We start from the raw sequence: 17,122 nt of genomic DNA on the forward strand, positions 1-17,122 counted from the left end.
TATTGAGGAAATTACTTACTAATTTAAAGAATAGAGGGTTTTGAATTGTACCATCGGCACGGGGTCTGTATCGTGCCAGTATCTTGTTGGCACGGTGGATACGGCCCGTACCGACGGGCACTTAAAACCTTGATCTAAACTAATTGGAAAAGGAAACCAATTGAGGATGGAAAATGATCTGTAAAATTTTATCGATCCCTGAACTGCACTAGAAGTGGGTGATACAGTTGAAAGATAATCCAGCAGCCCCACTGACAACTAAAATACCTACTGTGTCAGCCAGTAACTCCACGGCTCTTAATAGGTCTCTTCTGTGGAGATCTCATTTGCAGGAGATTTCATATCTTATGTCGTAACTGAAATTTGGGCCACAAAATGGTCAATCAAAGAAAATATAGTTCATATTATTTTCAATTAAAGCTACAAGAAAAAGGGCTACAGAATGCATTTGGCATGCATTAATTCTTGGCCATGCCAGATTTATTTTTGTTAATTAACTGGATGCAGGTTCAAACTTAAGTTTGCAAAGTTATATATTATAAAATTTATGATCACATACTGGACATGAGAAACATATATTACCAAGACTTTGTTACATTAAATTTAAAGAATGGATTAGTAAAGAGATAAAATAATAATGCTAGATGGAAAACAAATAAAAGATGCCAACAAGAATAATGCATTTTTTATTCGTTGTATCACATAAACTTGCACCATGCTAAAAGCTATGAATTGTGACATATGCAAGGTTTCATCAATTACTCCCCTAACCACCATTACAACTACCGAACCCTTCAATACCCCACCGATGCAGTCCCCAATATATACACATCCCAATCATGCAAGCTGCACTTCTGCATAAACAGTTATTTACATAACTTATACTAGATTTCCTTCTCATTGTATAAAACATCATGTTTTTAATAGAGAAGATGCATTTTCTTAGAGCTACAAGAGATCAGATTAGCTACTCAATAGTCTAAACCACCAGCCATTGTGATAGAAGAGAACCATTTCTTCTATATTATTGTCTACTGCATGCTGCATAAAAAGTGATTATACTTCCTATAACTGTCTACTGCATGCTGCATAAAAAGTGATTATACTTCCTTTAACTGTCTACTGCATGCTGCATAAAAAGTGATTATATTTCCTTTAACTGTTTAACTATCATGAATCATGATATAACTCTGGCCTTTTTATGTTCTAATGTCTATGAAGACTAACGAAACTTTATTTCTATGCAGTTGTCTCGGATTATCTATTTGTTCTCAAGAAACATGCATGATTCGTCCTTGACCCTTGTCATTCATACAACTTGTGCTCGTCTGATGCTTAATCTGGTGTGCCTTTTTTTGGTTAAATAAACTAAATCTACTTGTAATGTCACGGGTGCTGTTTTTCTTTGTTTTGGTTTATACGTAGAATGCACATTAGTTGAACATGGGTGATTATGAGATTAGATGAAGTATAAAAAGTTTTCTTATTTCATTTCTATTTTTATTTTTCCTTTGTTATTATTAGGTGGAGCCTATATACGACAAAGGTGTTGACCAAGCAAGCATGGATGAAGCGCGGATTTTATTGGTAGCAATCTTTACTACAGTACTACTGTGGAACATTGTTTAATTGAATCAAGATTATATAGTTCTTTTTTATTTCATAATCAAGTAGTGAGACACTGAACTCTTTTGCTTCCATCTTCAGGGACGCATTTTGGATGCTTTTGTTGGTAAATTTGGAACTTTCAAGCGTACAATCCCTCAGGTATATATCTGGGCCCATTGGGATATCCGCCATGCTTTCCACAGCTGCCTTTTGTATACATCTCTTTTCTGCAATCTTATTCGTTTTTGATGCCATTTGTTAGGTCCTAAACATGTTCTCAATTTTCATCCATAATAATGAACTTTTGTGTAACGTACTGCCATTTTTTTCTTTTTTTTGGGGCAATAGCTTCTTGAAGAAGGCGAGGAAGGGAAAGAGCGTTCCAATTTGAGGATGAAACTTGAAGTTCCCATACAGGTGCCTTGTTCTGTTGGGATTGTCAATAATATGATTTTCTTTTGGCTTGTTTTGAAAATAAACTCAAAATAGCCTAATCCGAGGTGGCCAACTGAGTAGACATTGTTGCGGTGCATGGCACTTGTAACAAATAGTAAACCATGATAACATCCACAATTGTTTAGCTACGATGTATTAGATCCGTATGTATTAGATCCATATGATAGAATAACTTGATTTGAAGGTCTAATGTGTTCTTTTGTTTCCTTTGACTTTTGAACCTATAGATCTCCAATTTCTCCAATTTCTAGACTAATAATTTGGATTCTTGAAAGCTGTTAATCTGTATATTGGCTATACAGTGACTTTTTTGTGCCTCCAGATTACTTCTAGTGATTATCCATCATTGAATAACTAAATTGTAAATTTCTGTCCTGAACTACACCACCTCTGTTTTCTGATCTGTAATTTTCTTCTTTTTTCTTGGGGATTATATCTGATAACTTTGGTGTTCTTCTTCTAATCATTGTTGGGTTACCGGGAGCCTTTTTGGCTTAGTTTGGCGTTAGAGACTTCTCAATCACCAAGTGGGCAATTTCCAGTCTTAATGGCCATTTAATAATTTTATGTAGCGGACAGATAATTTTGTTCTTACTTTCTCGGAGCTACTGAATACGCTGACAAAAAATTGTGCTTAAAAGAACTTCCGCATCTAGACTATGTTTTAGCTACCGAACTAGTCCCAAAATAAGGGGTTCTCATTCAATTCGGAGGGCTGCCAGCATCTATTAGCTAACTCATTGTTAGTGTAGCATTCTGTGTTTTAATGCTATCTATGTACAGTGGACTGCCAGCATGGCACAAGTGAACTTGTAAACTTAGTTGTGAACTTTTTGTTGCAATATGAACTGTAGATAGCTGCTGTATAAAACCCCATTGCTGAAAGAAGCTGGAAATCATTACTTGGTCATTGGTAGGCTTTGCTGATTTAATGTATTTCTTCATTTTTTTTATCCACATTTCTTTGTTTGTCCATTCTTGCTGTATAGCTTTCTTGAGTATTTATTGTAAATTTTTTCCCCATTTTCTTTTACGATCCTTTTGAGTCCTTTGGTGACTTAAACTCGCACATTCTTTTGCAGGCTGTTCTCAATTTACAAGCCCCATTGGAACATTCTAAGGAAGTAAATGATTACAAAAATCTCATAAAGACTCTCGTTATGGGTACTGATGATATAGCTTTTAGAATTGTTATAGAAAGATGGAAACTTAATTTTGTTTTGCCAATTTGCAAGTCATATTTTTATACTATGGATTTTCACTTATAAACTTTTCTATGGTTTAGGTTTTTGGAACTCTTCATTTTATTTGATCTAAGGTTGTGATATATTTTTTGTTCTGTGCTGCACGTGTTTTCTATTTGGCTATAAAATGTTTAACTATCAGTAAACAAATTTTTTGTGATGGTTCAATGCAAGGATTTAAGTGCCGTGACACGGGGTCGTGCCGGAAATTTGCCGACACGGTACGGCACTGTGCGTACCGAGCCGTGCCGTGCCGATGCGTGCTGGTCAAAAAAAATTCTTGTGTGCCGACACATAATAGTATGAAATATTTATTTTCTTTAACAACAAAATATTCTAACTATTTATTATGTCTTTTTATCACATCTTTTGAACTTTGTTGAGGAAATTACTTACTAATTTAAAGAATAGAAGGTTTTGAGCTGTGCCATCGGCACGGGGTCTGTATCGTGCTAGTATCTTGTTGGTATGGTACGGCACGGTGGATACGGTCCGTGCCGGCGGGCATTTAAAACCTTGGTTCAATGACCTGCAATCTTCCTTTATTGTGTGGATATCTCATTTAATGATGGTCGTTCTATTTAATGAAGTTATTGACTTATTGCATGCCCAGAAATTTCTTTAGCATGACAATTAAGTTCAATATTTTGTTGTTATGTATCTGTCGATTGTGGTTACCTAGCTTCCTGAGGACTTAAGTCTTGCCATCAAATGGGCTGTTTGCTTCTGGTTGGCGCTGGAAAGAATGTAGAGCTTTTCAATTATAAATCTTGAAGACTATTCTTTCAAAAACCTGCATATATAGCCCTTTGAAAACTTTATGCTAAACTTTTTGGGAAATCAGATGGTACATGTATTTTACACATGAGTAAATGGCATATATACTGAATCGCTGATTAAATTTTTGGTAAAAAAATATATAGGACTTACGTGAACGATGGACCATTTTGAATCTAATATCCGGCCTTTAAAAAATTGATTTTACTACCCAACCTTTCAATTTGTTTGATTTGAGTTAGTCAATGACATTTTGACTTTTAAATTTAAGCTAATTTCTTATTTTCATGATTTTATAGTTGCGAGTATTGCATGAAGTATATCAATTAATCTGTAAAAATAAACAATGCATTTAAATTTTAAAGTAAAAATGCCGTTGAATTATTCAAATCAAACAAATTGAAAGGTTGGGTAGTAAAATCAAAATTTTGTAAGTTTGGGTATTCGTTTCAAAATGGTCCATAGTTCAGGTAAGTTTTTTGCATTTTTACCTACTTTTTTTTAAGGGATTTCACATATATTTCCTCATGTTTCATTAGAGTTGTGAGAAGGTGCTTGCATGGCTTTAGATGTGCAGTTGATGTGATTGTTCTATAATTTGTAGGTTGATGTGATTGTTCGCAGTTGATGTGATTGTTCTATAATTATTATCAACTATCTTGCTGCAGGAATGAAAACAATTATCTGGAGCATCACCAATGCCCATATGTCGCGCCCACAGGTTTATATAATTTTTCCTGTTTAAGTTTGTGGTTTTGATATTCTTATTATCTTATATGTAAGTTTTTCTTCAGGTCTCTCCACCATCACATGGTGTGCATCAGCAAGTTCAGATTTCCCCATCTTCCAATATGCCACTTCCCTTTAAAGGACTGCGGGAGGATGAGGTAACAGAGCTTAAATTCTTTGTCTTCATTTTTTTTTATTGCTAGGTTTCCTACTTGTTTAATTGTATGCCACTTCTGTTAGGTTCGCAAAGCTTCAGGTGTTCTAAAGAGTGGCGTTCACTGCTTGGCTCTCTTTAAGGAAAAAGATGAAGATAGGGACATGTTGCAGTACTTTTCGCAGATATTGGCTATAATGGAACCACGAGACTTAATGGACATGTTCTCATTGTGTATGCCAGAACTGTTTGATTGCATGATAACAAATACTCAGTTGCTTCACATATTTTCCACCCTTCTGCAAGCTCCGAAGGTCTTAAGGCCATTTACAGATGTTCTGATCAATTTTCTTGTTAGCAGTAAACTCGATGCTCTAAAGCAGCCAGACACACCAGCAGCAAAACTTGTCTTACAGCTATTCAGGTTCTTATTTATTGCTGCTGCCAAGGCTTCAACAGAGTGCGAACGAATTTTGCAACCTCACATACCTGTAATAATGGAGGCTTGCATGAAGAATGCTACTGAAGTTGAAAAGCCTCTTGGTTATATGCATCTTCTTCGCAATATGTTTCGTTCACTGAATGGTGCAAAGTTTGATACCCTGCTGCGTGATCTCATACCATCCCTCCAGCCCTGTTTGAATATGTTGCTATCGATGCTTGAGGGGCCTACAGGTGAAGATATGAGGGACCTCACCATAGAGCTTTGCCTAACTTTGCCTGCTCGGTTGAGTTCCTTGCTTCCCCACATTCCTCGTCTCATGAAGCCGTTAGTTTTGGCTCTTAAAGGAAGTGGCGATCTTGTGAGTTTAGGTCTACGGACACTTGAGTTCTGGATTGACAGTCTGAACCCTGACTTTTTGGAGCCAAGTATGGCGAATGTTATGTCCGAGGTTATTCTTGCCCTCTGGTCTCACTTAAGGCCCTTACCTTACCCGTGGGGTACAAAGGCCTTGCAGTTGTTAGGTAAGCTTGGTGGCCGGAACAGACGATTTCTTAAGGAACCCCTTGCTCTTGAATGCAAAGAAAATCCTGAACATGGGCTTCGCTTGATTCTCACATTCGAACCTTCGACACCATTTTTAGTGCCTCTGGACCGTTTCATACACCTTGCTGTGGCTGCTGTCATGCAGAGTGGTGGCATGGATGCTTTCTACAAGAAGCAGGCTCTTAAGTTTCTTCGAGTCTGCTTGGTGTCGCTGCTGAATTTACGTGGAAATGTGACAGGTGAGGGAGTCATGCCTGGTATGCTTGGGTCATTATTAATTTCTTCTGTAGATCCTTCATCTCGTCGTACAGAAACTTCAGATATGAAGGTCAGTTCAGTTTGTTATTATTATTTTTTTTACTCTTGACATTAAGAGTGGAGTTAATTTTCTGAATAATGTAGCTAAACATTGTTTATGTGGAATAATGGTGTATAACTCTAGTGAAAGTATGTTTAATTCTTTCCTTTTATCGTCACTAAATCCTTCCAATGTCAGTCATGATGGGTCTGAGATGTATTGGTTCAATATATTGTGGTAATTTCAATTCTCAGTAAATGTAAATCTGACTGTACAAAATAAAGCATGAAATCTTATGGTTTCATACATTCTTTGGTTGCTTGTGTAGTCAGGAAAAAATCGTCTGTGTACATTATTGATTTTTGAAAAATGTTGCTGTGAGCAATTAACTAATTGTGGAAAGAAAGATTTTGCATGTATCTGTACATAGCTAGCTTGAGGAAGTACGATTTTATTGAGTCACACTCAATATATTCTATTTGTGTCACCTTGTTCTATTTGGCTCTTCAATATTATTGCTCTTTGGTGGCTTAGCCATACACATAACTCTAAAAATCGAATGCTCTCATCTATTATTTCTCTCCTTTAGACTCTTTCTGTTTCAGAAGGATTTTTTGAGGGTTTGCTTCCTGCTTGCATGACCTAAAGCTGCAAGCACGAAGGCAAGTAATATTGTTGCTTTAGACTCTGTGGAAAGCCCTTTCTTAGGTTCATTTTGGTAATGATTCTGATACTATTTATTGAGGGCTAACAGTTTGTTGTATCCAGTCATGAGAATTTGTTGGTTCTTTTGGAGTCGTACCCGCTCTTAGTTGTGCTCTAGGTGACTCCCTATTGCCAAAGGAAAAGTGAAATTACTTGATATTTGGGCATCTTGTTCTTAACTTGCAACTAGGAATGCACTTGTCATCTAGAGAAAAGATGGCGGAGGTGCTAGGAAATTCCTGTTTCTTTAATAAGCTGGTTTAGCTGACCTTCTTGTGTTGAAGAAAATGCCGTAAATGTAACGATATGTGGAGACTGTCTGAGGGCCATATTTGTTCAATTTCTTTGGCATGTTCCATATCAATTTCGAATTCAAATGCATTGACTCACTGCCTCTCTGTACTTACTTTATCAACAGGGTAGTGTCATGGAAATGTTATGTTTTATCATATTTACTCTTGATAGTTTTGGCCCGATTGATGATGCTGATAATTTTTTAATTTTAATAGTGTTCTATATCTATCTTTTGTATTCTTTGGTATATTTAAATTAGTGTCATTTTTCACGTCATATTCATTGACTGGAAGCCTATTCCATTTTGCAGGTTGATTTGGGTGTGAAGACAAAGACTCAACTGATGGCCGAAAGATCTGTTTTTAAAACACTTCTGGTTGCCACTATTGCAGCAACTGCTGATCCTGAGCTTCAGGATGCAAAAGACGAATTTGTCATTAATGTTTGCCGTCATTTTGCAATGCTTTTCCATGTTGATAGTTCTTTGCCATCCAGTTCCTCAGTCACATTCGGACAGCATGTCGGATCTTCGCTCTCATCAAGTGGTAACACTGGCAACAGATTAAGAAGCAGTACTACTTCCAATCTCAAGGAGTTGGACCCTCTAATCTTTTTGGATGCAGTGGTGGATGTACTCTCCAGCGAAAATCGAAATCATGCTAAGGCTGCACTCAATTGTTTGAATATTTTTGCTGAAACTCTTTTGTTTCTTGCAAGAGCAAAGCATGCTGGTACAGTAAGGGGCGGCCCTGGTACTCCTATGATGGTATCAAGTCCATCTCTAAATCCCGTATATTCACCTCCCCCTAGTGTCAGGGTTCCTGTATTTGAGCAGCTCTTGCCTCGTCTTTTGCATTGCTGTTATGGTACTTCTTGGCAAGCTCAAATGGGAGGTGTTATGGGCCTTGGAGCTTTAGTTGGGAAAGTCTCTGTTGAGACTTTATGCATTTTCCAAGTGAGAATTGTGCGTGGTCTTATTTACGTTCTTAAAAGGCTACCTATCCATGCTAATAAAGAGCAAGAAGAGACAAGCCAGGTTCTTACACAGGTTCTTCGAGTAGTGAATAATGTTGATGAAGCAAATAGTGAACCACGCCGGCAGAGCTTTCAGGGAGTTGTTGAATTTTTTGCTATCGAACTTTTTAATCCAAATGCTTCTACTGTTGTGAGAAAGAATGTGCAGTCATGCTTGGCACTGCTTGCTAGCAGAACAGGCAGTGAAGTGTCTGAGTTGCTCGAGACTCTTTATCAACCATTCCTTCAACCTCTCATTACACGACCTCTGCGTTCCAGAAATGTTGAGCAGCAGGTATAGAATGTCTGTGAAGAAGTGCTTATTAGCTCAAAACTGCTACTCAATGTTTGCTACAGCTGTTTTACATTCTTTTCTTCTTTTACAGGTGGGTACAGTTACTGCTTTGAATTTTTGCCTTGCCTTGAGGCCACCTCTTCTGAAATTAAGTCCAGAGCTTGTCAATTTCTTACAAGAAGCATTACAAGTTGCTGAGGCTGATGAGACAGTGTGGGTAACAAAGTTGATGAGCCCCAAAATAGTCCTGACATTTAACAAACTTAGAACAGCGTGTATTGAGCTGCTTTGTACTGCAATGGCTTGGGCAGATCTTAAAACACCTGCTCACGCTGAGCTACGGTCTAAGATCATATCAATGTTTTTCAAGTCTCTCACCTGTCGGACACCAGAGATCGTTGCTGTTGCAAAGGAAGGGCTACGGCAGGTCAGAATTTATGTCATTTTCTTGTTTCGTCAAATCTTTTTTTCTTTTTCTATTTTTTAATGAAGTTCGATGTGGTTTCTACTTCATGACATAAAACTGGAAACTGCTTTCCAGCACATTTAAATGTTGACTGTTGTGCATGTGCTTCACTATTACAACTTGTAATTGTGTTATTATCTCGTCCAAACATGTCTTACAGGTTATTCAGCAGCAAAGGATGCCAAAGGATCTGTTGCAAAGTAGCCTTCGGCCTATTTTAGTCAACTTGGCACACACGAAAAGCCTAACCATGCCCTTGCTACAGGGGTTGGCTCGTCTTCTTGAACTTTTGGCAAACTGGTTTAATGTCACTTTGGGTGGTAAATTATTCGACCACTTAAAGAAATGGCTAGAACCTGAAAAGCTTGCTCAGAGTCAGAAGTCGTGGAAACCTGGGGATGAACCAAAGGTTGCTGCAGGTGTGCTATCATTTTCGTTGTACAATTTTCTCACTTGTTATTCCTCTTTTTTGTATCCTTATGCTAATTTTACCCTTTTCTTTTGCTTTCCTTGTGAACAGCTATGATTGAGCTTTTCCATCTTCTACCTCAGGCAGCTGGAAAGTTTTTAGATGAACTTGTGACTCTAGTAATTGATCTGGAAGGGGCACTTCCACCAGGACAATTCTATAGTGAAATTAACAGTCCTTATCGTCTTCCGCTTACGAAATTTCTAAACCGCTATGCAACTGATGCTGTTGATTATTTTCTTGCTCGCTTAAGTCATCCAAAGTATTTTAGAAGGTAATTATGTGAAGAAATGTTAATTAGTGGTTTTTTGCCTACATAGGTATTACAAAGAATAAGTGGGGTTTTACAATGCTGTAATCAGATGTTCCTTCAATAGAAGAACTGTAGTTACATAGTTGCAGCTTATTGTTTCCCATTTTATTGTTTTAGCATTAGTTCTTTTAGGCTTATTAATATGACTTGACAATTTTTAAAATGTATGGTCAATTCTTCTAGCTCTATGTCCTACTGAAGGTATAGCCTTTTGGCCAGGTTCTGATTTCATCTGTTTACTGCAGTTTGATTATCAAATTATCATCACTGTAGGAAAAAACCTTGTCCTAATTGGGTATGCTCAACTTCATGTTTCCTTTTCCCATCATTTTTTAGATTTGAGTGTGAAGGCCTTGAAGAAACTGAAATATTTTAGTTTTTATTTCATGTTATTTTTTGCTTCATTTCTCTTTAAAGAATTGATATTTATTACTCATTTTTTTTATCAGGTTAAAAATATTTTTAGCATCAGATTTTATCTTATTGTTTACTTTTTTCAATTTGAAATCACTTTTGCAACTCATGGAAGCATCATTGCCTTTTCTTATTACACAATTTGGAACCAATCCGCACGGTGGCGTAATCATTTATTCATCTAAATGTATGTCATGCCTTCAAATTTGTGATTTTGATGTGAAAAAAGCATCAATGAAGAGGATGTCATGTGCGGTCTTTATAGATTCTGCCGACTTTATTTATGCACCATTTATTTGGGTTAACAGATGACAAATTTCACTTCTCTTTTAAGTGTATTGGCTGGGAACCTGTATAGGATCTCTTTATGTCAAGTTTGTTATCCAGCCATTGGGCAAAAGATATTTGCATTTTGCGCTGTTTTCGAGTGGCATATATTCAAGGATTTTGGATGGATATTGTAGACAGTTCTATAAATTAATATGTTTGAGTTTCTGAAGCCCTTATTGTACTTGTGTGCTTGTGCTGACTTCAGTGAGTGCACTTCTTTGATTCAATGCAATGTTTAATTTGTTTGTCAGGTTACCATTGTTCATGTGAAACATGTTTATTAAGACAATATTGTGATATATATGTTAGAACTTCCTTTAGGTTGTCTGTTCATTTTAAAACATTTAATGTTTTAAACATCTTTTGGTGAAATTTGTCTTTTCAGGTTTATGTATATAATCTGTTCAGATGCCGGCCAGCCGTTGCGAGAGGAACTTTCAAAATCGCCGCAAAAAATTCTCACAAATGCTTTTCCTCAGTTTGTTCCGCAAGCTGAAGGATCTGCAGCACAGCCTTCTTCAATGAATAATGAAGGCCTCACAGGCCCCATCTCAGACAGTTTTGCTAGTCAACCTTCATCAAGTGCAGCTACATCTTCTGATGGTTATTTTCATGGGCTTGAGCTTATCTCCACCCTTGTGAAATTGATGCCTGACTGGCTGCATAACAATCGTGTGGTCTTTGATACCTTGTTACTTGCTTGGAAGTCACCTGCGAGAATTGCTCGACTACAAAATGAACAAGAACTTAGTTTGCTTCAGGTAATCTCTTTAGTTATATCACCTTTTATAAACCTGACTCCTTGTTTTTTCCATTTATGATACTTAAATTTAAGCTACATTAGATATGGATTTAGTGAAAAAATCTGAGCATTTTTATTGTATTAGTGCAACAGTAGCACTATCTTTGAATTCTTTATTAATATAGTTTTGAATGCTGAATATATTTGCATTGTACTTGGTAAAATATACTTATCTTTGAATAGTTAATGACAGAACATAATTGTTATGGGCAAATGTGCAATGCATCTCACCAGCTGTTTGTTCAAGTAATAGTCCCATTGTTTAAGATATTTAGAAGTTTTCCTTACTGAGCTCTCGCTTTCCAAATTCTTTACTTCCTTTTTATGGTTACCTATTAAGCATCTTAAGTTCTTTCCGCCATAGTATTCTGTCAACATGGCTTTGTTAGCTCTGTCTATGAAGATTCCGCTTATTACCGTCTTCATTGAGCATTATCTTGTTGTATGTACTTCTTATTAACTATTTAGTAAAAAATTTTAGTCTTTATCTAGTGAGGTATATTATGCTGCTTCTAATATATCATCATTGCCATGCTTAGTAGCAGTTCACAATTTGTTATTGACTGTCTCATAGAAGGGTGAAAAATTGTTAAACTGTAAATATCTGTTGTAGCTAGTTCTGAGTTTTTGGGTCTGATGTTATATGCACATTAGGTATTAAGCTATTTGAGCACATGTTCTTTGTATCTTTAATTTCAAAATCTATCTGTTGGAGAGAAAAATGCCTGGATGATCAGGCACTTTCTTTGACGTAGGTGCCTGAAGACCTCGCACCTCTTGATCCTCTATTCGAAATCCACCTTGCTAGCTGGTCATTATGTAATTCTCTACTTTGAGAGTCGAGTCTTGGTTGCTTAGCATCAGCGGAAGTGTCATTCCCTTTCAAACTTCCCTCCCTTGTACATTAGATGGTTGGCTGATCTTCCATGGAAATAAATGCTGAGAATCTCTTCTTAACTTGCAGATATATATGTATATATATATATGTATGTATAATAATATTATACTACTGTATGTCTACTACTACCTAATTTTGCATACGCATTTCTGAATCCTCACTGTATGTTTCCTGGCTTTTGTAGTTTGGTTTGCACTTTGTTGTTATTGTATTATGTTCTTTTCCAGTTCCAGTGCTGTGCTTCAAAGGACTTGGCATGCTTTACTCCATCCATGTCTCAAATCTATAAACAAACTCAAATTACTAGCACAAGGATTCAGAATGATCTAATGTTTCAGCAATGCTTTTGCAACTGATTAGTATATTTTTTTAGGATATGTTAAATTTTTATTTCTCAAATGGTAGTTAAACTTTTAACCATTTTATTAAAGTGTGAGAGATATTGCTGTATGTTCTAGTTTACTTGTAGGCCTTCCCTTCAAAATGTAAAGCACTGATTGAATGCGTTAGGGTCTCACTAAAGATGTAATTCATGAGCTGTCAAGAGAGTTATAATGTTGTCTAATTCTTGGTTATTACATATCCTTTCTGTTGTTGATCATAGCTGGTACTGATTGTTTGTGAGTCATGCTCCTTCTAAATGTGCAGGTGATGGAAAGTAAGTGGCTTGTAAAATGCTTCCTGAATTATCTAAGGCATGATAAAACTGAAGTTGGTGCTCTTTTTGACATGCTATCAATATTCTTGTTCCACAGCCGTATTGATTACAGTTTTCTCAAGGAATTTTATGTCATTGAGGTAGCTAATACCATCCTCAAATTTTTGAATTCCTGCCTATCATATTTATCTTTTTTCTATCAATTTCCTTTGCTACTTATATTTACTTTCTACTGTTGGATATAGGTTGCTGAAGGATATGCTCCCAACTTAAAGAAAGCAATTCTCACACATTTCTTAAGTATTTTCCAGTCAAAACAGTACGGACAAGATCATTTGGTTGTTGCCATGCAAATACTTATACTTCCAATGTTAGCACACTCTTTTCAAAATGGCCAAAGTTGGGAAGTTGTTGATCCTTCCATTATAAAAACCATTGTTGAGAAGCTTCTTGATCCCCCTGAGGAGGTTATTTATTTGAATCAAATATTTTTTGTCATTGTACATTTTTTTCCCTAACTTGGTAGTAGTTGTTTAAAGATATTGAAGGATTGTCTTTATAGGTAAGTGCGGAGTATGATGAGCCTCTCAGAATAGAACTTCTGCAGCTTGCCACCTTACTGTTGAAGTATCTACAAAATGATCTTGTACATCATCGGAAGGAGCTCATAAAATTTGGATGGAATCATCTCAAGCGGGAAGATAATTCTAGTAAACAGTGGGCTTTTGTCAATGTCTGCCACTTCTTGGAGGCATATCAAGCTCCTGAGAAGATTATTCTTCAGGTACCACATTCAATGATTGTTATACTACCATTTCATGCTTGTTTACTACATTGACAATTCAACTTGGCTAGCTTCAAGTAATTAAGATCTATATAAGGGCCTGTTACACCCCTGCTGTAGGGTGCATTGCTATTAGGAGCACTACTAATACACCCTAACAGTTTCTCTTTGCGGTAAAATCAAATGAACAAAATTGTGGCTTTTGCTTTTGAGGCTTTAAATCTCCTTACTGTCTGGTTGCAGTAGAAGTTTCAGATTTTTCTCTTTGCCAAATGTTCTATAGAGGTTGTTACTGCAAGTCACATGTGCTCCTTCCTTTTTGGACATTGCATTTGAATGTGATGATTTGTTAATTCTCAGTTTTTCACCTGTCTTTCATGCAGGTTTTTATCGCTTTACTGAGAACTTGCCAGCCAGAAAACAAGTTGCTGGTCAAACAAGCTCTTGATACACTCATGCCTGCTCTGCCTCGAAGATTGCCTCCTGGAGATACTCGTGTGCCAATATGGATTCGATACACAAAGAAAATTCTTGTTGAAGAAGGCCATTCAATCCCTAACATGATTCACATTTTCCAGCTTATAGTACGCCATTCTGACCTCTTCTATAGTTGCAGAGCACAGTTTGTTCCTCAGATGGTTAACTCTCTTAGTCGGTTAGGGTTGCCGTACAACACAACCCCAGAAAACCGACGTCTTGCCATTGAGCTTGCTGGATTAGTAGTTGCCTGGGAAAGGCAAAGGCAGAATGAAATGAAGGTCGTACAAGAAACCGACGTCCATAATCAGATGACTGAATTATTTAATCCTACTGCTGTTAGTGCTGATTCAAAGCGCCCGTCGACGGATGTTTCTGCATTCCCTGATGATTTGAGTAAGCGGGTAAAAGTTGAGCCAGGTCTGCAGTCTCTCTGTGTTATGTCACCAAGTGGTCCATCCTCTATTCCAAACATTGAAACACCAGGATCAAGCGGCCAACCTGATGAGGAGTATAAACCTAATGCTGCAATGGAGGAGATGATTATCACTTTTCTCATAAGGGTTTGTATTACTTATTAATATTCTTTTGTTTTTCTTGGAAAAGAGCATTATTTAGCATCTAAAATTGGTATTTTTAGGTTGGTTTGATTAATTTGGACTTTGCATTCATCTCTTGTTCTCTAGGTTTTTAAAGTTGACTCTTTAGTAGTTGTTCCATTGCCATTCCATCATGTAAAATAAGTTGATATTATTGTTTTGAGTTTTTTTTTTTTTTTTTTTCACTTATTTTCCGGACATTAACTAGTCAAGAAATGTAAATTTGATTCAATTTCATACTTCTTGCTTAAGAATCATGGACAAATAGCTTGAGTTTGTTAAGATATGCTAGCATTCTTAATATTACATCCTATTAGGCATTTGAATATTGGTTGTATTGGGGGGAGGGTGTTGTGCCATACCGGTGGAGGCCTGTTTGGCCAGGGTTTTAGATGTAGTGCTGTTTCACTTTATTCTTAAAATTTTTGTACTCATAATGTCATTCGGTAGTAGGGTTTATCTGCACCAAGTGTATTCTTGCACTTTACTCTATGCAGTAAATAATTGATGAATAATCTAAAATTAAATTTAATTCACTGTATGTGATCTATGGCATGCAAAAGTATATATATAAATCATAAGTTATGAAAAGTTGTTATTTAGACGTCAAATAGTTTAAAAATCAATAATTCATAAAGATACATTTTGTGCTTTAGGTGAAAAGTTGTTTGGATGTATCAATCTTTGGAATGTTATAAAATCAAGGATTTAAGTGCCGTGGCACGGGGTCGTGCTGGAAACCTGCCGGTACGGTACGGCACGGTGAGTGCCGAGCCGTGCCGATGCGTGCCGGTCAAAAAAATTCTCGTGTGCCGACACATAATAGCATGAAATATTTATTTTCTTTAGCAACAAAATATTCTAACTATTTATTATGTCTTTTTATTACATCTTTTGAACTTTATTGAGGAAATTACTTACTAATTTAAAGAATAAAGGGTTTTGAGCTGTGTCATCGGCACGGGGTTTGTATCATGCCGGTATCTTGTTGGTACGGTATGACACAGTGGATACGGCCTGTGCCGACGGGCACTTAAAACCTTGATTATAAAATACTTCTACAAAATTACAATTTTATTTAAGGTTATAATAGGACATTAGGCCACCGTTTGGTTCGGGGTTAAGTAAAAACTTGTTATTCCAGGAATAGAGTTAAGTTCGGGGTTAAGATGGGGTTAGAGTAATTTTGTGTTTGGTTGAGAATTGGGTTTAGTCCAGGTATAGATAAAATAGTATTTGGTTGGAGTAGGTGGGATAAGAAGGATAGTGGGTAAAATAGTATTTTGTTTGGTTGGAGTAGTGGGGTGGGGTGGGGTTAGCTAATCCCACCCCCGAAATTGGGTGTTTGGGAATAATTTCGGGGTTAAGGAGTTATTCCACCTCTTAATCCTGAACCAAATGGGTGCTAGAGGAGTGGTGCCCCGTGGACAGGGTGCATACAATAATTTCTAAGTAAAATGGATTGATGATGAATCTGGGAAAAAGTTGGTATGTTTCTGTTGTTGTGGCATCAGCAAGGGAAATTCCAATGCAGAAACTTTGATTATTCAACTGTTGCATTTTTCTCCCTAACCGCAGTTAGTGCGTCGGCAGAACATAAAGTGGCCAAAGCCGAACAGTTTGAAGGAGGCCTGAAGTGCAGCCTCCTTCAGCTGAAACCGGGCCAAACATGGCCATAAATGGGTGTGATATACATAAATCCTTTCTTCTAGCAATGTCATTTAAAAGCGACTCAATTGGGTGTGCAAGACAAGATATTTTCTATCAAAAAGAGCTTCTTTTCTCTGATAAAGTATGTTGGTTTACATAGCTTTTAAATTGCTAATCCTCTATTCATCTGACAATTATTTATTGGCAGCTTTTGGTTTTACTTTTAAGCATGAGTTTCTGGAAGTTGAAAATGGTAGTCAGTCCTATTTGAACTTGTGAAAGTAATGCTTAGGTTGTGTGATACATTTTAATGTTGGATATCAAACTCTTTATTCAATGTTTACTGGACCGGTTTAAAATGTTTGCGAAAGTATAGGCATCAGTCTTAGCACCTAATTTCTCCGTTGGAAATTTGTTGTTTTAGTCTTGCATTCAACATCTCTATGAAGAGAGTCAATAGTAGCCCTAGAAATTGGTGCAACTTAGCTAGAAAATGATAATCTTTTTGACAATACTTTTGATAATCCTTCTATGTCACAGAGAATAAATATTTGCTCTTATTGGTCTTGATTACTTATTATCCTGAATGGAATTTCAGGTATGCTGTGGAGAATTACTTGCTCCTTTCATTTTAAGTGTCAGATCAAAACACTAGGGAAATGCTTTTCTATTTAGCTCTTCTGTTAAGAACTATAGTTCT

At 36.7% G+C, this 17,122-nt stretch overlaps 1 protein-coding gene across 1 annotated transcript in view; it reads left to right on the top strand.

Annotated features, from left to right (window-relative positions):
- Positions 1-17,122, top strand: part of LOC109723843 (transformation/transcription domain-associated protein-like) — a 38,864-nt gene that overhangs the window by 8,373 nt on the left and 13,369 nt on the right. The window contains exons 6-22 of the mRNA XM_020252329.1: positions 1,248-1,343; positions 1,525-1,587; positions 1,708-1,767; positions 1,957-2,025; positions 3,147-3,228; positions 4,754-4,806; positions 4,880-4,972; positions 5,055-6,284; positions 7,564-8,562; positions 8,654-8,989; positions 9,189-9,447; positions 9,549-9,771; positions 10,940-11,315; positions 12,903-13,052; positions 13,158-13,379; positions 13,475-13,696; positions 14,080-14,736. Of these exons, the coding sequence (XP_020107918.1) occupies positions 1,248-1,343; positions 1,525-1,587; positions 1,708-1,767; positions 1,957-2,025; positions 3,147-3,228; positions 4,754-4,806; positions 4,880-4,972; positions 5,055-6,284; positions 7,564-8,562; positions 8,654-8,989; positions 9,189-9,447; positions 9,549-9,771; positions 10,940-11,315; positions 12,903-13,052; positions 13,158-13,379; positions 13,475-13,696; positions 14,080-14,736 (5,190 nt within the window). The remainder of the gene's footprint in view (positions 1-1,247; positions 1,344-1,524; positions 1,588-1,707; positions 1,768-1,956; positions 2,026-3,146; positions 3,229-4,753; positions 4,807-4,879; positions 4,973-5,054; positions 6,285-7,563; positions 8,563-8,653; positions 8,990-9,188; positions 9,448-9,548; positions 9,772-10,939; positions 11,316-12,902; positions 13,053-13,157; positions 13,380-13,474; positions 13,697-14,079; positions 14,737-17,122) is intronic.

Source organism: Ananas comosus, linkage group 18, assembly GCF_001540865.1.
Source record: "Ananas comosus cultivar F153 linkage group 18, ASM154086v1, whole genome shotgun sequence".
Lineage (NCBI taxonomy): Eukaryota > Viridiplantae > Streptophyta > Magnoliopsida > Poales > Bromeliaceae > Ananas > Ananas comosus.